This window comes from Osmerus eperlanus, chromosome 7 (assembly GCF_963692335.1).
Source record: "Osmerus eperlanus chromosome 7, fOsmEpe2.1, whole genome shotgun sequence".
Classification (NCBI taxonomy): Eukaryota; Metazoa; Chordata; class Actinopteri; order Osmeriformes; family Osmeridae; genus Osmerus; species Osmerus eperlanus.
In genome coordinates this window covers 6,008,721-6,026,376 of record NC_085024.1, presented here as the reverse complement: position 1 = coordinate 6,026,376, position 17,656 = coordinate 6,008,721, and the positions used below count along the sequence as shown (strand labels likewise).

Below are 17,656 nucleotides of genomic sequence, written 5' to 3'. Positions count from 1 at the left end.
CCCTAATGAATCCCTCTACCGCAGGCTCTGTGTGTCAAACCAGAACAGTCCCCAATAGTCCCAAAGACAAAGGTTAGATCATACTAGATCACATTTCGACTACAAGACAGGCAGTATAAAATATTAAAATGTGATGACATTCCTTTCCATGTTATTATCATTATGTGGATTGTGTACTTTTTTCCCTTTTGATACATTTCTGTGGTGCTATTAATAGGTTGAAATTAATACTGGGCTCATGAGATTAATCAGATACAAATTTACTATTTATACCTCGATGGCCAGGACAAACAACAGAAGGAGGAATCTTGGTCAAAACTGGATGACACAAAAATCTAAATCTGAAGAATTACAACTCCATCTTGATCTCTCCTTGTAAATGTATTTCTATAATTAACCCCACTCCTCCTCTCTTCTCGAGTGACATTAAGAATTAATGTGGACCGCTATGGGTCACATGAACCTGCTCACCAAAATAGTAAGTAGGTGAAGTTCCTATCCCCTAATTTTCTCAGCGGAACCAGAAGTCTTTAGCTGTCCATCCTCATAACACAATGTCAGCAACTGTTTTGTGAACACTGAATAAATGAAGGAGATTTATACCTATCATATTAAAGAAAATTTGACTAAAAACAACCAGACCGCTATTTCAGAAATCGAAATGTGATATACTGTATGTTTAGTTACTATACCCTTATAGTACCCATGGGAGGGATAGTACAATCATGCCCCTTACAGACATGACCTGCTGTTCTCCAACCTCAGAAACCAGCTGTCACCCCTGACCCCTCCTCTAGTCTAGAAGTCTTTCACCTATAGAGACACAGGTCAGAGAGGCAGCTGTGAACTCTATCCTCCATTCCCCACCTGTTATGAACCATTCAGTACGTTTTGCAAGCTCTTACAAAGCGTTCAGTTGTTTTAGAGACAAGCTTATTATGAAGTTCTGATGTTTTCAGACAGCTGAGGCCCAGTGGACATACAGCTATAGGTCACCTGTCTTTCCCAAGTGAATGTGTCTGAATGTTTTCAGTTGGGACAGGTGACTGCAATGGTGAATAGTTTTCGTGTTGAACTGGATGCTTGTCACAATCATTCAAGGTTATCACTGTGTTTTATCATAAGCATATTTTTTCCCTATCAGTGAAAAAGTGATTTGGCAGCCCCTGGTCTGTTTCGCAGAGATGACACCAGTCAATTTATTCTATAAATGACGCTGTGCTTACCCTATGTGGCATGCTAGATAAGAGAGAAACAAATGTGGCACTGGTAAAGCGGTGCGACACAATTGAAGAGGTCTGAATTGGATTTAGGATTTAAAGACAAGGAAAAATATCATACGTTTTCTATTCAAATTTTTGCGACTAACTTCTTATTGTTACTATGATCCATAAAATGTGTTTACCGTATTCATAAACAAGTTAACTTTTAACGTTAGAATTAACTTTGCAATGCAGTAGCCTACGACAATTATATAAAGCCTACATTTGTTGAACCAGTTTGTGTGTTTGTTTTCCAATATTATTGTCCGCACTTTTAGCTGTGACAGAGACGATCCTTTCTAGTAAGCTGACTCGTCCCCACCAGCTTCCCTTCTCGAACCCTCCCTGACCATTTCTCGAAGTTTCAACCATTACCATCCAACCTGATCAAGATTTAGATCCTTTATCAGGTTTCTTAGTGCTGTTCACCCAGAATCACCACCTGAACCCTTCACCCACCCAGATCTAAAGGGATGTTTCAAAACATCCCTTTAGGGACAACCCTAAGAGTTCCACTTAACCCTGGGTTGCCACACCCAGATGCTTCAGGTTTGCTCACACCAGGTATGCCACCACCAGCCGTGCAGGGGTTGCCAGGGATGCCAGTGCCACCGGCTGGTATGTTTGGACGACCTGGGGAACTCCCTTTCCCTCCACCAGGGACTTTTGGACAGCCCATGTTTCCTCCGGGTCAGCCAGGATTCTGCCCTTTTTCGCCTTACTCTCCCATGAACTCCAATGGCCCCTATGATCAGGACTTCAACGTGAATGGTGAGCATGTTTAGAAATTGTATGATTCAGTAAAGGACACATTTTTTAATACAGCAGACATTTTCACCAAGGAAGTGTTACTGAAGAGATGTGGATTGATTGTAACTATACTGTGTGCTGTTTGGTTGATAGTCTCTTGTCCCACACAGATCTAAGAGACAACCAGAACAGAAGAATAAAAGAAACGTGCCAAGGAGAAAGGTATGCAATTTTGATTGTATTGTCAACAATTTTGATTGTATTGTATTTGCATATTCTATTTTGATTATTTAATATGTGTAACATATTTTACAATATATCATTTTAATTGAAAGCAAACTTGCATATATTCTTTTACTGTTTGTTATTATTATTATTACTAAGTTGTCATTTGTTTAGATTCTTTAGTGTGCACTTTGCATTTCTTCATTGAAACCGGGACATCCAAGGCAATTCTGATTTTGGCTCATTAAATGACAAGAGCATAAGGCGAGCCTTCATCAGGAAGGTAACAGGAACATCCCATCACAATTAATGTTTTACAAAAAACATAAGTGACAAAACCATATGAAAACGAGGGAGTCAGGTGGCTGAGCGGTAAGGGAGTCGGGCTAGTAATCTGAAGGTTACCGGTTCGATTCCCGGCTGTGCCAAATGACGTTGTGTCCTTGGGCAAGGCACTTCACCCTACTTGCCTCAGGGGGAATGTCCCTGTACTTACTGTAAGTCGCTCTGGATAAGAGCGTCTGCTAAATGACTAAATGTAAATGTAAAACACCAAATATACTTAAGCTTGTACAAACTGCTGTCAGAACCATTGAGAGAATCTATTGTGATCCACCACCAGGTATTCTTGATCCTGACCGTTCAACTAATGGTGACGTGTGGCTTTGTGTCAATCTTCACTTTTGTGGAAAGTATCAAGACATTTGCTCACCTCTATGTCTGGACATATTATTTGTCCTACGGCATATTCTTTGTGACCCTCATTGTACTGAGCTGCCTTGGAGACATTCGCCACAGGCATCCATGAAACCTTGTTACACTGGTAGAACCGTTCAGATTCTTTTTATCAATACATGTACTTTCTTAAGATAACATGTAACTTTTAAATATGGAAGTGGTCTTTAGAATCTAGATTAATGAGATGATATCCAGAGTGAGAATTATACAATGACAATCGGGGGTGGTCAACTTCTTATCCAGGGCGTAAAGTAATATTTACGATAGAGGTAAGAACAATATATTGACCCCCCCGACCTGTTGTTTTTACCTCTTTTGGGGGGGCCCAAGTATTAATGAGGGGGGTCAAACCAGCCCCCCCCCCAAACCCCCCCGTAATTCGCATCCTGATGATATCTATTGATGATGTTTTCAGTCAATCCTGACGCTGAGTATGTCCTACATGATGGGGATGTTTGCCAGTTTCCATGACACAGATGCAGTCCTGATGGCTGTGGGCATCACTACCTTTGCCTGTGTCTTTGTGGTCATCTTCTCTCTGCAGGTGTGTGTAGCACATCTCTGTCTGGGGAAGAACTGTGTATGTCTGAGAACAGCTAGAGTATGTACTTTATGATGGGGGATGGAGATCAGTTGATAACAGGTTCATTAGATCAAGCACTCATAACCCCTGTGTCTCTCTGACCTCTTCATCACCCTAGACTAAGGGTTAAGTATGACTTCACCTCCTGTCAAGGCGTGCTCTTTGTCTGCCTGATGGTCTTGCTTCTCTTTGGCATCCTCAGCATCTTCATCCACGACAGGATCTTGCAGATTGTCTACTCCTCATTGGGTGCACTTCTCTTTACCTGTGTAAGTTCTTCACCCGTCAAAACTCTTTAATAGATGACTGGAAGTTGTCTTTTCTTTTATCTAAATGAATATGTTTCTGTGTGGACTGTAATTGAATGAGCAGCAGTATAACATACATTTACATTTAGCAGACGCTCTTATCCAGAGCGACTTACAGTAAGTACAGAGACATTCTCCCCGAGGCAAGTAGGGTGAAGTGCCTTGCCCAAGGACACAATGTCAAATTGCACGGCCGGGAATCGAACTGGCAACCTTCTGATTACTAGCCCGCTTCCCTAACCGCTCAGCCACCTGACTCCTACATGATTTGTTTATGATTCCAGTTCTTGGCTGTGGACACTGTGCTGTTGTTGGGCAACAAGAAAATGTCCCTGAGTCCAGACGAGTACGTCTTTGGGGCTCTTAGTCTGTATTTGGACATCATCAACATCTTTAAGTCTCTTCTTTCAATTACTGGAAAAGCACATTCTTCGTAAGACTTGGTGTTAGTGGGATGTTAATTTTTTTTTTTTAACCAAATCACTATGTAAAATGTAGTCTTGATATACTACAGTTCTTGAATGTAATACACATATACAGGTATATAGTATATTTATAGATCATGTACAGTTTTCTCTGTCTTCTTTTTGTGTTCTAATTTAGTTGCACACCTGGCTTTACAGTAAGAGAAGGATAACTATTATTATCAGAAGAGTATGTGATGACTTTACTTATTGTTATCCTTATTTTTATTGTACTTTAACCCTAAAGGAATTTGTTGTGGGGTTTTTTTGTCAAATGGAAATATGTTTATTGCAATTTGTTGCCTGTGGAATAAAAGTGATCAAAGAAAGGCATGTCAAATACCCAGAATGCCTGTAAATGCTGAAATATAACAACAATGATATTCTGTGACTTACAATCATTGTTTATTATGACATCATAAAGAGACTATATTTTGCTCAACTAAGGTTGTGTTGTGGAGTTGGTTAGATACAGTCACATGTGACTGGGGTCTGCAGACTGCAGTGTTAAGGCTCTACTGACTGGACTCAGGCCATGGATACAGTAGGAGGTTGTGCGTCAGTACACATAGAGAATGAAAAACTGCGCCAGGAGAATGGGAACTTGAAAATTATGTTGGGCCTGGTGAGAGAAAACCAAGATCTGCGATCCAAAGTGCAGAACTCTACTTTAACCAGCAATACTCTGATGGGATCAACAGGTAGTTGAATCAAATGTAATACTGTATGAGTTAGTAGCATTTGACATCTTCTGCCACTAGGTGGTGTTAGAGATGCATTGTCCCTCGGTCTACCCTGCAACATAATGCATAATCCATGCTGTCAATGGTAGCTAAAGGTTTTGCACAAACTGTGATTGTTCCCCAGACAGAAAAACAACACTTCAGTGGTATGACAGCCTAAATGAGGACAGATTCAGAGATGACTTGCATCAGTCAAACCGGACAGTCCATAAAACCTCCTCTCCCATTGCCCAGAAGTCTCTCAATAACAGCTCCATGTTCACAGACCCTAGTCCACATGAAGATCGGGCAAGCAGTAGTTACACTTACAGATTGCAAAAAGTGACAGGTCTGTGGAACATATGTTAAAATGTTAATTTCTTGTTTTAACTTTTTCACAAATATGATCATTTTATATTACAATGGAATTGTATTCTATATAATAGAATGCCAAAGTGAAGTAAACAAATTCATGTGTCAATACAGATCAGGAGCGTTTGGTGGGGGAGATTGCCTTTCAGCTGGATCGTAGGATTCTGTCCCATGTTTTCCAAGGCCAGGCCAGACTATATGGGTTCACTGTTCTCAATATACGAGACAAGATCATAGAGGTGGGAACCGCAAATGAGTTGCCTGTGTTTTCATTGCTGGGCATACAGTAACCTTCCAGTACTCCATGAATGACTAATGAAAAACTGAATCACTATTGTCATTTTACTATCTATTGCCAGTTTACAAGAGTGTGTGCAATATTGAAAACCACCTTCTATTTCGGTTTGAGTTTAGACATGATTAATCAATAGTATAACAAAATCCTCCTCTTCCTCGTTTTTTTTAACACAGGTCACCACACATCCCATGACGGGCAAAGTGAATGAAAATCATCAGCTTCAGCTCTCTCAGCGTCATGCTGAGCTCATGAGCAGACTGAACCAGCTTGGGTATTGCAGCTCACTACACCCTCCCTTCACCGAGTTCATCATCAACACCTACGGCATCCTAAAGCAGAGGCCCAATTCATGCAACATCCTGGAACTGGGATTCAACAACCCAGACTACCTTCGAAAAATTATTATCGACACAACTCCCAGCAAACTGCTGAAGGATCTGCTACTTCTGCTCACCTGTCTCTGCTACATGGCCAGGCAGGATGGCAAACCTCTCTTCTTGTGGTAGATCGGAGAAGCAAGCACACCCTGGGCTTGTTACACACTGCTTTATTCTAAAAACAATTGCTGTTGCTCAATAATATTTGAACTTTTCTTGTGTCCTAAATGTGTCTTTGTTGAGACGTGAGTCACTCACACATAAAGCTCCATTGGGCCTAGCCCTCTCTTCATGACTCATGCCTGAGATTGTGTAGCAGAGCTAGACACAAAACAGTATTGTATATTTTACAGCTATGTAGAAAGTTATGTAGAAAGTTATGTAGACATCAATGTAGCGTTACCTTGCCCTGATCTGAGTCTCTTGTAAAAAACAAACAAACAAGAAAAGATAGACCTACTCAGGCAACGATTTTGTAGGGTTGTGCATGTAGGCTACAGGTGTATGGCTATGGCGAACGGAAAGGGACATGACATGGAGAACCTGCTTAACCCTCGTGCTGCCTTCGGGTCACATGACCCAAAGGTTCATAACGAACCATCGTTGTGTTTACCCAATTTTACCCAATACAAAAACAAATAAAAATAATTTTCTTTTAACCTTCGCAATGTGGGGGGTCTGAGACAGCCCAACGGTTAAAAGAAAATGCTTCACTTTGTTTTTGTATGCGGTAAAGTTGTTGCAATACGACGGTGGGTCACAATGACTGATGGGTCAGAACGACCCGAAGATAACACAAGGGTTAAGGAGACTTTTGTGTGACATCTACTTCTGGATAAGTAGCCTACGTCGTCGCATCTACCATATTTACAGACAGTATGTACAAACCAGTGACATACAGTGGTATGTCCTATATTAAAGAAAGGTAGAAAACACTGTTTGTGTATCAATGTTATTGATACACCATGAATAGACAGCCTTCCATTGGCTAGTTGGACAGTGGTGGGAGCAGGGGCGTAGCCACGGGTAGGCATGTGCCTACCCTGTGCCTACCCAATTTGTTCTAAGGCCTACCCAAAAACGAAAATATCTCCGAAAAATTATGCACCGGGTGCACATCGCAAAGTAAATAAGTAAAAAAAAACTGATGCCTATCCATATTTTTCTAGGCCTACCCAAAAAGATTATTCTGGCTACGCCCCTGGGTGGGAGCACTCTAAATGAAGAGATAGTTCTATGAAAGATGCTCATGCATTTTTTACTTAGCCAACTACCAAACCATCTACCTACAAAACAGTAAGCTAAAAAATAACTAGATTTTCATCTGAAAAAACAAGACATTTCAAGTACTTAAGACACATCAGTTACATTCACTGGCACAAGAAGTAAGTTCACGCTTACTATGTACAGATTGTTTTTTTATTTTCCCATGGTAAGGATACAGATGTCTGTATGGCGGAACAAGGCAAGGCTGTCTGCAATGGTAGTCAGCAGATTTGTAGCAGAGATCATGTTCCTCTAGGTGAACTGGTAAGTCCTGCAAACACTTCATCCTGTTGCCATAATGTTCATGTATATCTGTATGATGTATGTGTGTGTGTCACTCCAGTCCTGTAATTTTATTGTTTAACGGTTGAAAGTTGCAGAGTTTAGGGACCTCACCGAGAGACCTTGGCCAAGGTCAAACCCACGCCCCTCACGCTCCTGCACACACACACACACATACATGTTTTATTTCTTCATCCGTCAAAGGGCTGAATCAATGGGTGATTACCCAGCTGGAGCAAGGAGATGGAACTTTCAGACATAGGATGAGTAATTACTCACAGCTCTATAGTCACTGAACATCTTGAAGGCCACAAAGTCAGTAAACGTCAAAAACATATAGAAGATGTCGTGAGACACTTCATCCTTGTGCTGCCTAGAACAGGAGAGAGAAGAAGCGCAGGAGACGCATATTTGAAAGCAGTTTAAAAGGCATCATGTGACACCTAGGGGCCTTGGGGATATTACCAGCAGCTGTAATGTCTTCAACAGCAGAATGAAGGAACTCATGCTGAAACCAGGAATCCTCTGTGCTAGCTGTTGCTCCCCCTACAGTTCTATCTGGAAAGGAGATCAAATGTGATACTGGTATGTATTGGAGTACGAAAGAGAGAAGGGGTAGATGGGTGGTAGATGTCTTACATATTCGTTGAAGATCTGAGTGTAGATGAGCTTGTTCTCCTCAGAGTCCTCAAACTCCAGGTAGTGTTCTTCCATGAAGTTCTGCTGCAGCAACTGGAACTCCTCCCCTGAGGACAAGAAGGAAAAACAACATCGAAAAACCAAATGAACATTTAGCCCGACAAAAACGTCTTTCACACGAATAATAAAACCTGTGTTTGCACCATCTGCTTCTCCACCTACCCATAATAATGTCTTCTATGCTTCCAATCACTGCATCGAAGGCTGCTTCAGCAAGCTGACAAGCTGGGAGATGGAGCACCGACATCCGGTAGGGGTGTAACAATATATCGTGGTACAATAAATCGAGGTACACAAATATAACAATAGCCCTATGTAGTCATGGCGATATTCTTTTAAATATCCCATCTGTTTTATCCTATTGGTTGAGCTACCAACACGCAACCTCTTGCACCTGCGTCACGGACAAAATGAGTTCGGCTGAAACTGAAATAGAAGTTGCCCCGTCCACTTATAAGTCCTACGTCTGGCAGCATTTTGGTTTTCCAGTCACTCGACAAGAGGACGGTAAAAAAGAAACAGACAAAATACGAACTGCGTGTAAATACTGTAAAGAAAATGTACATTTTGAAGCATGGCTTCAAAATGTACTAATGAGAAGGATAACAATTAACACAAGCATGGTAGTAGCATTGCTACGAGTATTAATCAAAGAGTATACATGAACAAGTTCTTTGGTATTATTCTAGGTAACTTAGCCCGGAAGCTAACTAAAGCTAGCTAGCTAGCTACCGTTTCGGCAAAATAACTTGCGCTGTGGGGACCGTTGGAAATATTTAGAACTCACGCATTTCTTCTATTTTCATGTAAAACATAAGTTTGTGTTGTTCAGTGACACACCAATTAATTCACAGTTAATTAACATAAAAGTTTAAATAAAATCCTGAAATATTGTTGTTCGTGAGTATCGTGATACGTGTAGTCTTGAGCTGAGTGATCGTTACACCCCGTAAGGGTAATGTTTAAATGATAATATACACACACATACGCCTACCTTGAGTATGTGTACACCATTTCAACGATGTTGAAACGGAATGCGGAAACGGCTCAAAAACTTGTGAGAACTGCTTATACCTTATACCTAGGCGGAGAGAACAACATTACATTTACATTTAGCAGACGCTCTTATCCAGAGCGACTTACAGTAAGTACAGGGACATTCTCCCCGAGGCAAGTAGGGTGAAGTGCCTTGCCCAAGCACACAACGTAATTTGGCACGGCCGGGAATCGAACTGGCAACCCTCAGATTACTAGCCCGCTTCCCTAACCGCTCAGCCACCTGACTCCCTGTTAACATGGCCCTCCACTTCACCCTACAGCACCTGGACTCCCCAGCATCATATGCCAGGATCCTGTTTGTGTATTTCAGCTCTGCCTTCAACACCATCATCCCCACCCTGCTTCAGGACAAGCTCTCCCAGCTGAACGTGCCCGACTCCACCTGCAGGTGGATCACAGACTTCCTGTCTGACAGGAAGCAATGCTGTAAGCTGGGAACACAAGTCTCTGACTCCCGGTCCATCAGCACCGGATCTCCCCAGGGCTGCGTCCTTTCCCCTCTGCTCTTCTCCCTGTACACCAACAGCTGCACCTCCAGTCATCCGTCTGTCAAACTTCTGAAGTTTGCGGACGACACCACCCTCATTGGGCTCATCTCTGACGGAGACGAGTCTGATTACAGGTGGGAAGCTGACAACCTGGTGACCTGGTATAGCCAGAACAACTTAGAGCTCAATGCTCTTAAGACAGTGGAGATGGTTGTGGACTTCAGGAAGATCACAGCCCCACGTACCCCCATCACCCTGTGCGACTCCCCAGTAAACACTGTGGAGTCCTTCTGCTTCCTGGGCACCATCCTCTCCCAGGACCTCAAGTGGGAACTGAACATCAGCTCCCTCACCAAGAAAGCACAACAGAGGATGTACTTCCTATGGCAGCTGAAGAAATTCAACCTGCCAAAGACAATGATGGTGCACTTCTAGACAGCCATCATTGAGTCCATCCTCACCTCTTCCATCACCATCTGGTACGCTGCTGCCACTGCCAAGGACAAGAGCAGACTGCAGCGTATCATCCGCACTGCTGAGAAGGTGATCGGCTGCAATCTGCCTACCCTCGAGGACCTGCACACCTCGAGGACCCTGAGGGCGAGCGAGGAAGATTGTGGCCGACCCCTCCCACCCTGGCCACTCCCTGTTCCAGCTACTCCCCTCCGGCAGAAGGCTACGGTCCATCAGGACCAAAACCTCACGCCATTAGAACAGTTTCTTTCCATCTGCTACTCGCCTCTTCAACAAGACCAAGGACTCCCACTGACATTCATTCATTTATTTAACTATTATAAGTCCATCTAATGGAAATTACACTATGCATAAGCCACCTTTATCTCAGTATCTGATTGCACGTTGTGAGCATGTTGACCGCTCATGCTGCTCATTCTTATTCTTATTTTTATATGTATTTATATTTCAATTGTTTTATTCTTAGATTGTTCGTTTTTAGAAATAGTGAAACTTTTGTACTATTGCTTAATTTAAGATCCGTATATGTTTATTGTTTGCACCTCCCTGCCACAGTAAATTCCCTGTTTGTATAACATACATGGCGATTAAACCGAATTCAGATTCTGATTTGAGGGTTTGTGGCTTTGAGATTGAAGTTCGCGCGCGCGTATGGAGGCACAACAAGGTGTACGCCTGGGAGCTGTGACAGCGCCCCATCGACGCTTTGGGAAGCAGCGTGAACGCGCTTTGGTTGTACACGTGCAAGCCCCTAAGAAAGGCAGACAGATTCATACCTAAACTAGCTACGGAAGCTAGCAAATAGCCTCCATCCTGCGACACGGGATGCTTTTGTATGAACACTCAAATTCATTATTTCTGTCGTATGTTCATATTTTGACTTAACATATATTGTCAATGGGTTCGAATTTAGCAGTAGACACCTGCTTGCTTCACTAACACTACCAGAAACGCAAGAGAGAGCTAACGATTGATGTCGAGGAACTAATAACCTGTCAGATTTGTACACGCAAGTGACACGGCCAGGTAAAGCGGTTGGATTACTTGACATTTATTATTCTTTGTGCTCGTATGGTGTTGGTACAAGTTACTGACAAGTCAATACTGTTATTTCTTGTTACTAGATAGTAGTAGCCTAGTATTACAAAGTATTAGACTATAGCCTACTGTAGGTCCTCCCGATCTAGCTAGCTGACGTTCGGCTAGCTGTCTAATCTACCAAGTGTTTTGCGGCTCTACTATTTTTTTTCTGCCGCCCATACAGTATTTACGAAGACATAATAATGATTGTAGTAAGTAGCCTAGTACAAGGAACATTGACAAGTTAGTTAAAATATAAACAGGCGATGATAGGAGACACACACTACCACTGTGAACGTTTTCCACCCAACAATACATAGATTACCCAGACCGATAATGCTCGTAGTAGTTGTCGGACTCACCACAGCCAGAACATATCGACTGAATTTAGAGCTACGCACTAATGTAATCGATATGTTGTATCGTGTTCTTGACAGTAAGTCATCATCATGAATGATGAACAGTTGAATCAGTTAATGTTCTATTAATTGTACCCGACTATGATTAGTTTAGATGTAAAGAGTGGGATACAAGGTCCCCATTGTAACACTGAGCGCACTCAACTGTCGCTAGTCTCCATCCAGCGATTAGTGAAAAGTGCAGATGGTGGCGGCTGGATTAGCAGCGATTGAGCGAGAAACTCATATATTGTTCCATTCTTGCCCTCCTTTCCAACAATGCTGGCCAGAAGTGTTTACCTCCCCTGCATGAGCGCGCAGTAAACCAATGTAATCTGTCTCTACTCGAATTGATCGCGTGCCCCAATGACGCACCAGCTGTCACCCACTTGGAACCGATGGGTTCCTAAAAAGGAGTCCCGATGTCCCTGAATATCCAGTCGATAGCTTCACCATTTCAGTGAATTCACTAATCCAAATTCGAACTATTTGGTTAGTTGAATTATGTGACAACTATGATCATTATGTCAAATCACCCTGAAATAGATTTTTTCATCCTGAAGTGTTTTTGTGCTTGTTTTTCAGTGTATATTCCATTGGAGCTCTATAGGCTGTTAACCTCACAATGACAATGTGGCCAGAGTGAAGTGAACAGGGAGACCTGATGCCTGTTGTCCATATAAAACTGTAACGTTACAGGGGTGGGGAGGCATGGCTTTGCGTGAGTCTCCGTTCTCCAACTGTTTTGTGGGAGGCCTCCATGCAGTGGGCTGGGGCCTCATCCTACCCTGCTTCTGGTCTCTGGATCGCCTTATTGCTGTGTGTCTCTCCACCACCTTGGAGCGCACACAGCGGCAAGAGCAGGAATGCTACCTCCACCCTCTAAAGGTTTTCTTTGGTTTCATCATTTTCCTCACACTCTTCCTCATCACTGCCCCCCTGGCCTTCCTGGGGTTCTTACTCTGGGGTCCGCTTCAAGCTGCCCGCAGGCCCTTCTCCTACCACCAGGGGGTGACATCATCATCCGCAGGGGAAAGGAACTTGGACTTTGAGCAGACAGGAAAGGCTACATTTGGGTTTGTGACCGCCAACCTGTGCCTGTTGCCAGACGGCCTGGCGCGCTTCAACAACCTGGGCCACACGCAGCGCCGCGCAGCCCTCATCGGCCAGAGCATCGTGCAGGGCGTGAGCCGACCGCACATCCGCATCTTCGTAGACTCCCCCAGCAGTTGTGGAACACTCAGCCCCTCCAGCAGCCTTCTCCCCACAGCCACTGGCCCCTCCACATACGGGGCCACAGAGACCCAGCCCGCAGCGACCAACCCTCAGGACGAGGACCAAACCGATGTAGAGGTTCCAGCAACTAACCCCAGTAACCATGTGGTGTTTGTTCCCTGTGATGAGACCGAGGATCCCTCCTCCATGCCTTCTCCTAACCCGCCTTCTTCTGTCATCAACACCAACCAGAACTCCAACCAACAGGGCCGGAAGAGCCACCGGAACCCTCCGCGTGTTCTGCATTCTCAGGGCCTGGGCCAGGGAGACGATGTGCCCTGGGATGTGTCTTCGCTGTTTCCGGCTAATGTGGACATGCTATGCCTGGAGGAGGTGTTTGACAAGAGGGCTGCTTTGAAGCTAACCGAGGCCCTCCGACCCTTGTATGGTCACATACTGTACGACGTGGGCGTCTACGCCTGCCAGCCGCCAGGCAGCTGCTCCTCTTTTAAGTTCATGAACAGTGGCTTGTTCCTGGCTAGCCGCTACCCAGTACTAGAGGCTCAGTATCACTGCTTTCCCAATGGCCAGGGCGAGGACGCACTAGCAGCCAAAGGCCTGCTCTCTGCTAAGGTATCACAGCTTTCACCTACTATTCAATGCAACATGTACATTATTTTACCTGTGATTGTGGATTGATGTACTATTTTGTGACATGATGAGTATGACCTAAAAATGTAACTAATTAAGGGCTGTTGGCGGTTACCAGGTCTTGATTGGTCAGATTCAAAAAGAGAAGAAAGCAGTTGGCTATTTTAACTGCACACATCTCCATGCACCAGAAGGTAAGTTATTTCCACTCTTTATTTTCCCTGTCCTGTTCTAGACTCACATTTGGAGAGTTTGAATTATAAAGTGTCATTGTGTTCTTTTCCAATCTAACCAGGAGAAGGAGAAATTCGCTTTGAGCAGCTCAATATGCTTACAAAATGGATAGGCGAGTTCCAAGCCATGAACAAACAGGCTGATGAGGTTGTCCTGTTTGACGTGCTTTGTGGGGATTTCAACTTTGACAACTGCTCACCTGGTGTGTTTGATATTTATAACATCACATTTCAATACTGAGATAATTAATTCATCATGGTGCATTGTGTAATTGGAGAGGTCTAGATCTGTCATTGTCTTTGTTGTTGAGTCTGTGTTTTTATCCATGGATAGATGACAGGCTGGAACAGGCGCACAGTATATTTGAGGATTATAGAGACCCCTGCAGGGTAGGGCCTGGTCAAGAGAAGCCTTGGGTGATTGGTGAGAACTATTTGATATGAACTACATAATTTGTGTAGTCAATGTATACAAAAAACATTTTAAGACAGGTTTTTAAACATACCTCTTGTGTATATTTAGGTACTCTACTGGAACAACCGACATTGTACAATGAAAATGTAAAGACACCAGAGAATCTTCAAAGGTACGTTTTAGAAATGACTCAATTTTCAGAATGCTTCCCTTAAGCTTGAGATGTGAGCAGTATGTCAAACATCGATACATTGTCTTCTCTGTTGTCTTTCCCTGCATAGGACTTTGGAAAGGGAGGAGCTCAGAAAGCAGTTTATTTCCCCTCCTGTGGCCCATGTTGGTGTCCCTATGGACTACCCTGAGCTGGGCCAGCCCTGGGTGGGGCGTCGGCTTGACTACATCTTGTTCCGGGAGAGCTCCATCGCCAAACAATGCGGAACAGTACGTGTCCCCATGTGTCTCACTTAGTCATCATCTCATCCCCCCCAAATCTTCTTCTTCACTGTAGTCTTTTTCCGTGAATAGAATGGAAAGGTATATTGTGTCAACCCATTGTTAAAACTTCAAATCATTTCTACACTGTGGCAGAGGTTGACACATATGGCTTCCGTTACCATTCCGTTACCGATAGCAAAAGCATTGCCCTGTTAAGAAATAACATAAAATTACTTTATTGTCCTTCTTTCCTTTTCTCTGCTCTCTTTAGGAAATAGAGGAGTTTACTTTCGTGACTCAGCTTGCTGGCCTAACTGACCACATCCCTGTCGGCCTGAGGCTGAATGTGACCCTGGATGCCAATAGTGTTGATGGTTGAGGGCTAATGGGATGTTAAATCCATGTGGTGTGAGACAGAGATTAACTATGCACAGCATTACACTAGTACTGTACATACATTTCTTTGGGCATTCTCCACAGGGATTATTACAGAGAAAATGAACTGATCAATAGAAATGCCTCATGTGAGGAGTGCTGACTTGCACTTTTCCAGAGCGATATGCTGATAACTTTTTTATGATAGTTCTAATATTGATTTACTGATAATATAGAGACCAAGTAACTCCATAAGTTATATTGTATAAAAATTGCCCGTGTCAGGCTAAGGAATTGTATGTAGATTTTATATGGTGACAGTTTCTTACTATGGTAAATAATTTTCATATGATTTATTTTTTCACTCGGAAATTGAAAATGATTGCATAAGTGAATGTCTGAAAATAAATGAAATCTATTCAATTTTTTGAGTCACATTACTTGATATTAAAATCCAGATTTTCAAATTTTTGGGGTGTATTTGTTAATAGTGTGCTTTTTTGAGCAATATTGGCAAGGATTAATGATTGCTCACAGGTAGGCTATAAGTAGCTCATTCAAAGCAGCTATGCAGTGAAAAATGTACAATGGTCTGTCAGGAAAATCTGTTATCAAGTAGTGCACAGAGTCGCTGGAGTCATATCAAGGCAGTTTATTTCTTGTGGCATGCAGCAAGGAGAGAAGTCTATGGTGGTACAAAGTTGTCTGAGGAACTGTCAGTCTCCTTTTATCCTAAAGTTCTCGTGCGTGTGTGTGCGTGTGTCTTGGAGTGGAAAACTACATCTTCAGTTTGGAGTGGAAAGTTACAATATGACCCCCTGGTTCCAATACAATATAGAGTTTGACATCTGTTTCGCTTACTTGCTCAGTAAAAAATGTTTACATGCTGAGTAAAGGTAACGGTCAGCATGTTTAAGTAAGCTTGCGGTTGCAACTATGAGGTTTTCCTCTTTCTGAATAGTATTCTTTTAAGCTTGCATAACACGCACATAGAAATATTTCTAACATAACCCATGGGAATGCATGGGTTAACTACTGATTTTCTTTCCACAAGCTGAAGTCTCCTGACATGTTGTCTTCCTACACACTAGGTGGTAGCAGAGGACGTGTAGGGAAGGGTAATAACCAGCAAAGTAATTTCCTCCAACCAATCATCGTTCATGAATCCTCATTACTTCCTGTTTTTAGTCCTTCACCAAAAAAAACATGCTTGTTCCCAAACCATGACAAGATATCAGTAAATAATGTATATACGGATTTATTCGAAGGGATTTCTCTCAATAATTTTCGAACAGAAAGTTATTCTAGGGTGTAGGTCTATTGGTGATTTCAGTGGCTCACGTTTGAATTCAAATGCTCGACAGAAAGGGCTCCCACATCGGCTTTACACATGTCTTGCCCATCATCAACAGTACCTGCCTCCATGTCGCCACTACAGTATATCAAGATATTACTCCGATCAGCGCACTGAGCACAGTTTTTCGGAACAGAGCAGTCCCGGTAAATGTGAAAAACAAGAAAATGGAATTTGTACGCAGGAAGAATCCGTCAAAAGTGAGAAGAATCATGTTGTCATTAAGTTGGGTGTTCTATCCACATCAAACATTGTCTTGATGGTTGGCCTATACAAACCTTTTGATAGCCGAAGTAATACCCGAGTTTCTCTTTGCCCACAGAAACTGTTCGGGATTTCAACATTGATGTGATGGTGTCTCTGCTCCGTCAGGAGAATGCCGTGGATATCTGTGTAATAAAAGTTCCTGAGGAAGTCAAGTACACAGACCACTTCATTGTTGTCAGTGGTTCCTCAACAAGACACCTCCGTGCAATGGCTCTCTATGCCATTAAAGTGGTAAGTTGTAATTTAGGTAATAGTGGTTTAGGTGGTTCTGTGAATTTTGTACACCATTGGGGATAGCAAACATTTCTTACACACGTTTTATGTATTTGGCAGCACAAATTATTGAAGAAAAACAACGAACCACATGCCAGGATTGAAGGGAAGGATGCAGTGGACTGGATGTGCATTGACTTTGGTATGGTGGGATTCTGAAATGTCAGCATCAGGCTATTGGGATGGTATTTCTTTGCTGATTTAAAAAAAAATTCTTTCCAATGTTTTTTGTCTCCTCAAGGAAGCATTGTGGTCCATTTCATGCTTCCAGAGGCCAGAGAGCTGTATGAACTGGAGAAACTGTGGACACTCCGCTCCTTTGATGAGCAACTCTCCAGCATCCCTCCAGAGACGTTACCAGACGACTTCATGTATGGGGCAGATGTCACTAAGTGACTCAACGAAGAATATTGTGTGGAGTATGAATGCTACTCGGAGTTAAAACGAAGAAATAAAGACACCTGAAGCATGTTATTGTTATGGGTTAAATAAAGTCTAAAATATTTTAGATTAAACCATGGGTTTATGGAAACAAAATTACTGTGTTGCCTGTCTTTCAATGTGCTGTTTGAAGTATCTTACGGTAGGCTAGA

The 17,656-nt window shown here is 42.8% G+C and overlaps 4 protein-coding genes and 1 pseudogene across 8 annotated transcripts; 4 read left to right on the top strand and 1 right to left on the bottom strand.

The window, feature by feature from the left end:
• The first annotated feature begins 1,990 nt into the window (after positions 1-1,990).
• grinab (glutamate receptor, ionotropic, N-methyl D-aspartate-associated protein 1b (glutamate binding)) lies at positions 1,991-4,303 on the top strand. The gene is given in 6 exon segments (XM_062466169.1): positions 1,991-2,033; positions 2,462-2,520; positions 2,860-3,060; positions 3,391-3,525; positions 3,690-3,827; positions 4,151-4,303. Coding segments are annotated over 6 exon segments (729 nt in total).
• Positions 4,304-4,821: 518 nt separating this feature from the next.
• Positions 4,822-6,314, top strand: LOC134024010 (speriolin-like protein). Its single transcript, XM_062466380.1, has 4 exons — positions 4,822-5,031; positions 5,198-5,401; positions 5,539-5,663; positions 5,896-6,314. The coding sequence occupies exons 1-4, from the start codon at positions 4,866-4,868 to the stop codon at positions 6,226-6,228; spliced, it is 828 nt and encodes a 275-aa protein (XP_062322364.1). The 5' UTR covers positions 4,822-4,865; the 3' UTR covers positions 6,229-6,314.
• A 1,145-nt stretch (positions 6,315-7,459) lies between these two features.
• LOC134023914 (ADP-ribosylation factor-like protein 2-binding protein) lies at positions 7,460-8,611 on the bottom strand (annotated as a pseudogene).
• Positions 8,612-8,831: 220 nt separating this feature from the next.
• On the top strand, positions 8,832-15,592 carry smpd5 (sphingomyelin phosphodiesterase 5). 4 transcript variants are annotated; one of them, XM_062466778.1, is made up of 9 exons: positions 11,182-11,200; positions 11,284-11,393; positions 12,431-13,693; positions 13,830-13,905; positions 14,007-14,147; positions 14,279-14,368; positions 14,468-14,531; positions 14,641-14,800; positions 15,066-15,592. In XM_062466778.1, exons 3-9 carry the CDS (start codon positions 12,557-12,559, stop codon positions 15,171-15,173), a joined length of 1,776 nt encoding a protein of 591 aa, XP_062322762.1. In that variant the 5' UTR covers positions 11,182-11,200; positions 11,284-11,393; positions 12,431-12,556; the 3' UTR covers positions 15,174-15,592. The 4 variants fall into 4 exon arrangements, with proteins under 4 accessions (XP_062322765.1, XP_062322763.1, XP_062322762.1 ...); XM_062466781.1 differs by lacking the exons at positions 11,182-11,200; positions 11,284-11,393 and adding an exon at positions 8,832-8,853; XM_062466779.1 differs by lacking the exon at positions 11,284-11,393 and having other exon boundaries at positions 11,098-11,200.
• A 751-nt stretch (positions 15,593-16,343) lies between these two features.
• malsu1 (mitochondrial assembly of ribosomal large subunit 1) lies at positions 16,344-17,600 on the top strand. 2 transcript variants are annotated; one of them, XM_062466775.1, is made up of 4 exons: positions 16,344-16,723; positions 16,846-17,021; positions 17,124-17,205; positions 17,305-17,600. In XM_062466775.1, exons 1-4 carry the CDS (start codon positions 16,414-16,416, stop codon positions 17,457-17,459), a joined length of 723 nt encoding a protein of 240 aa, XP_062322759.1. In that variant the 5' UTR covers positions 16,344-16,413; the 3' UTR covers positions 17,460-17,600. The 2 variants fall into 2 exon arrangements, with proteins under 2 accessions (XP_062322759.1, XP_062322760.1); XM_062466776.1 differs by having other exon boundaries at positions 16,346-16,723; positions 17,335-17,600.
• Positions 17,601-17,656: the final 56 nt, after the last annotated feature.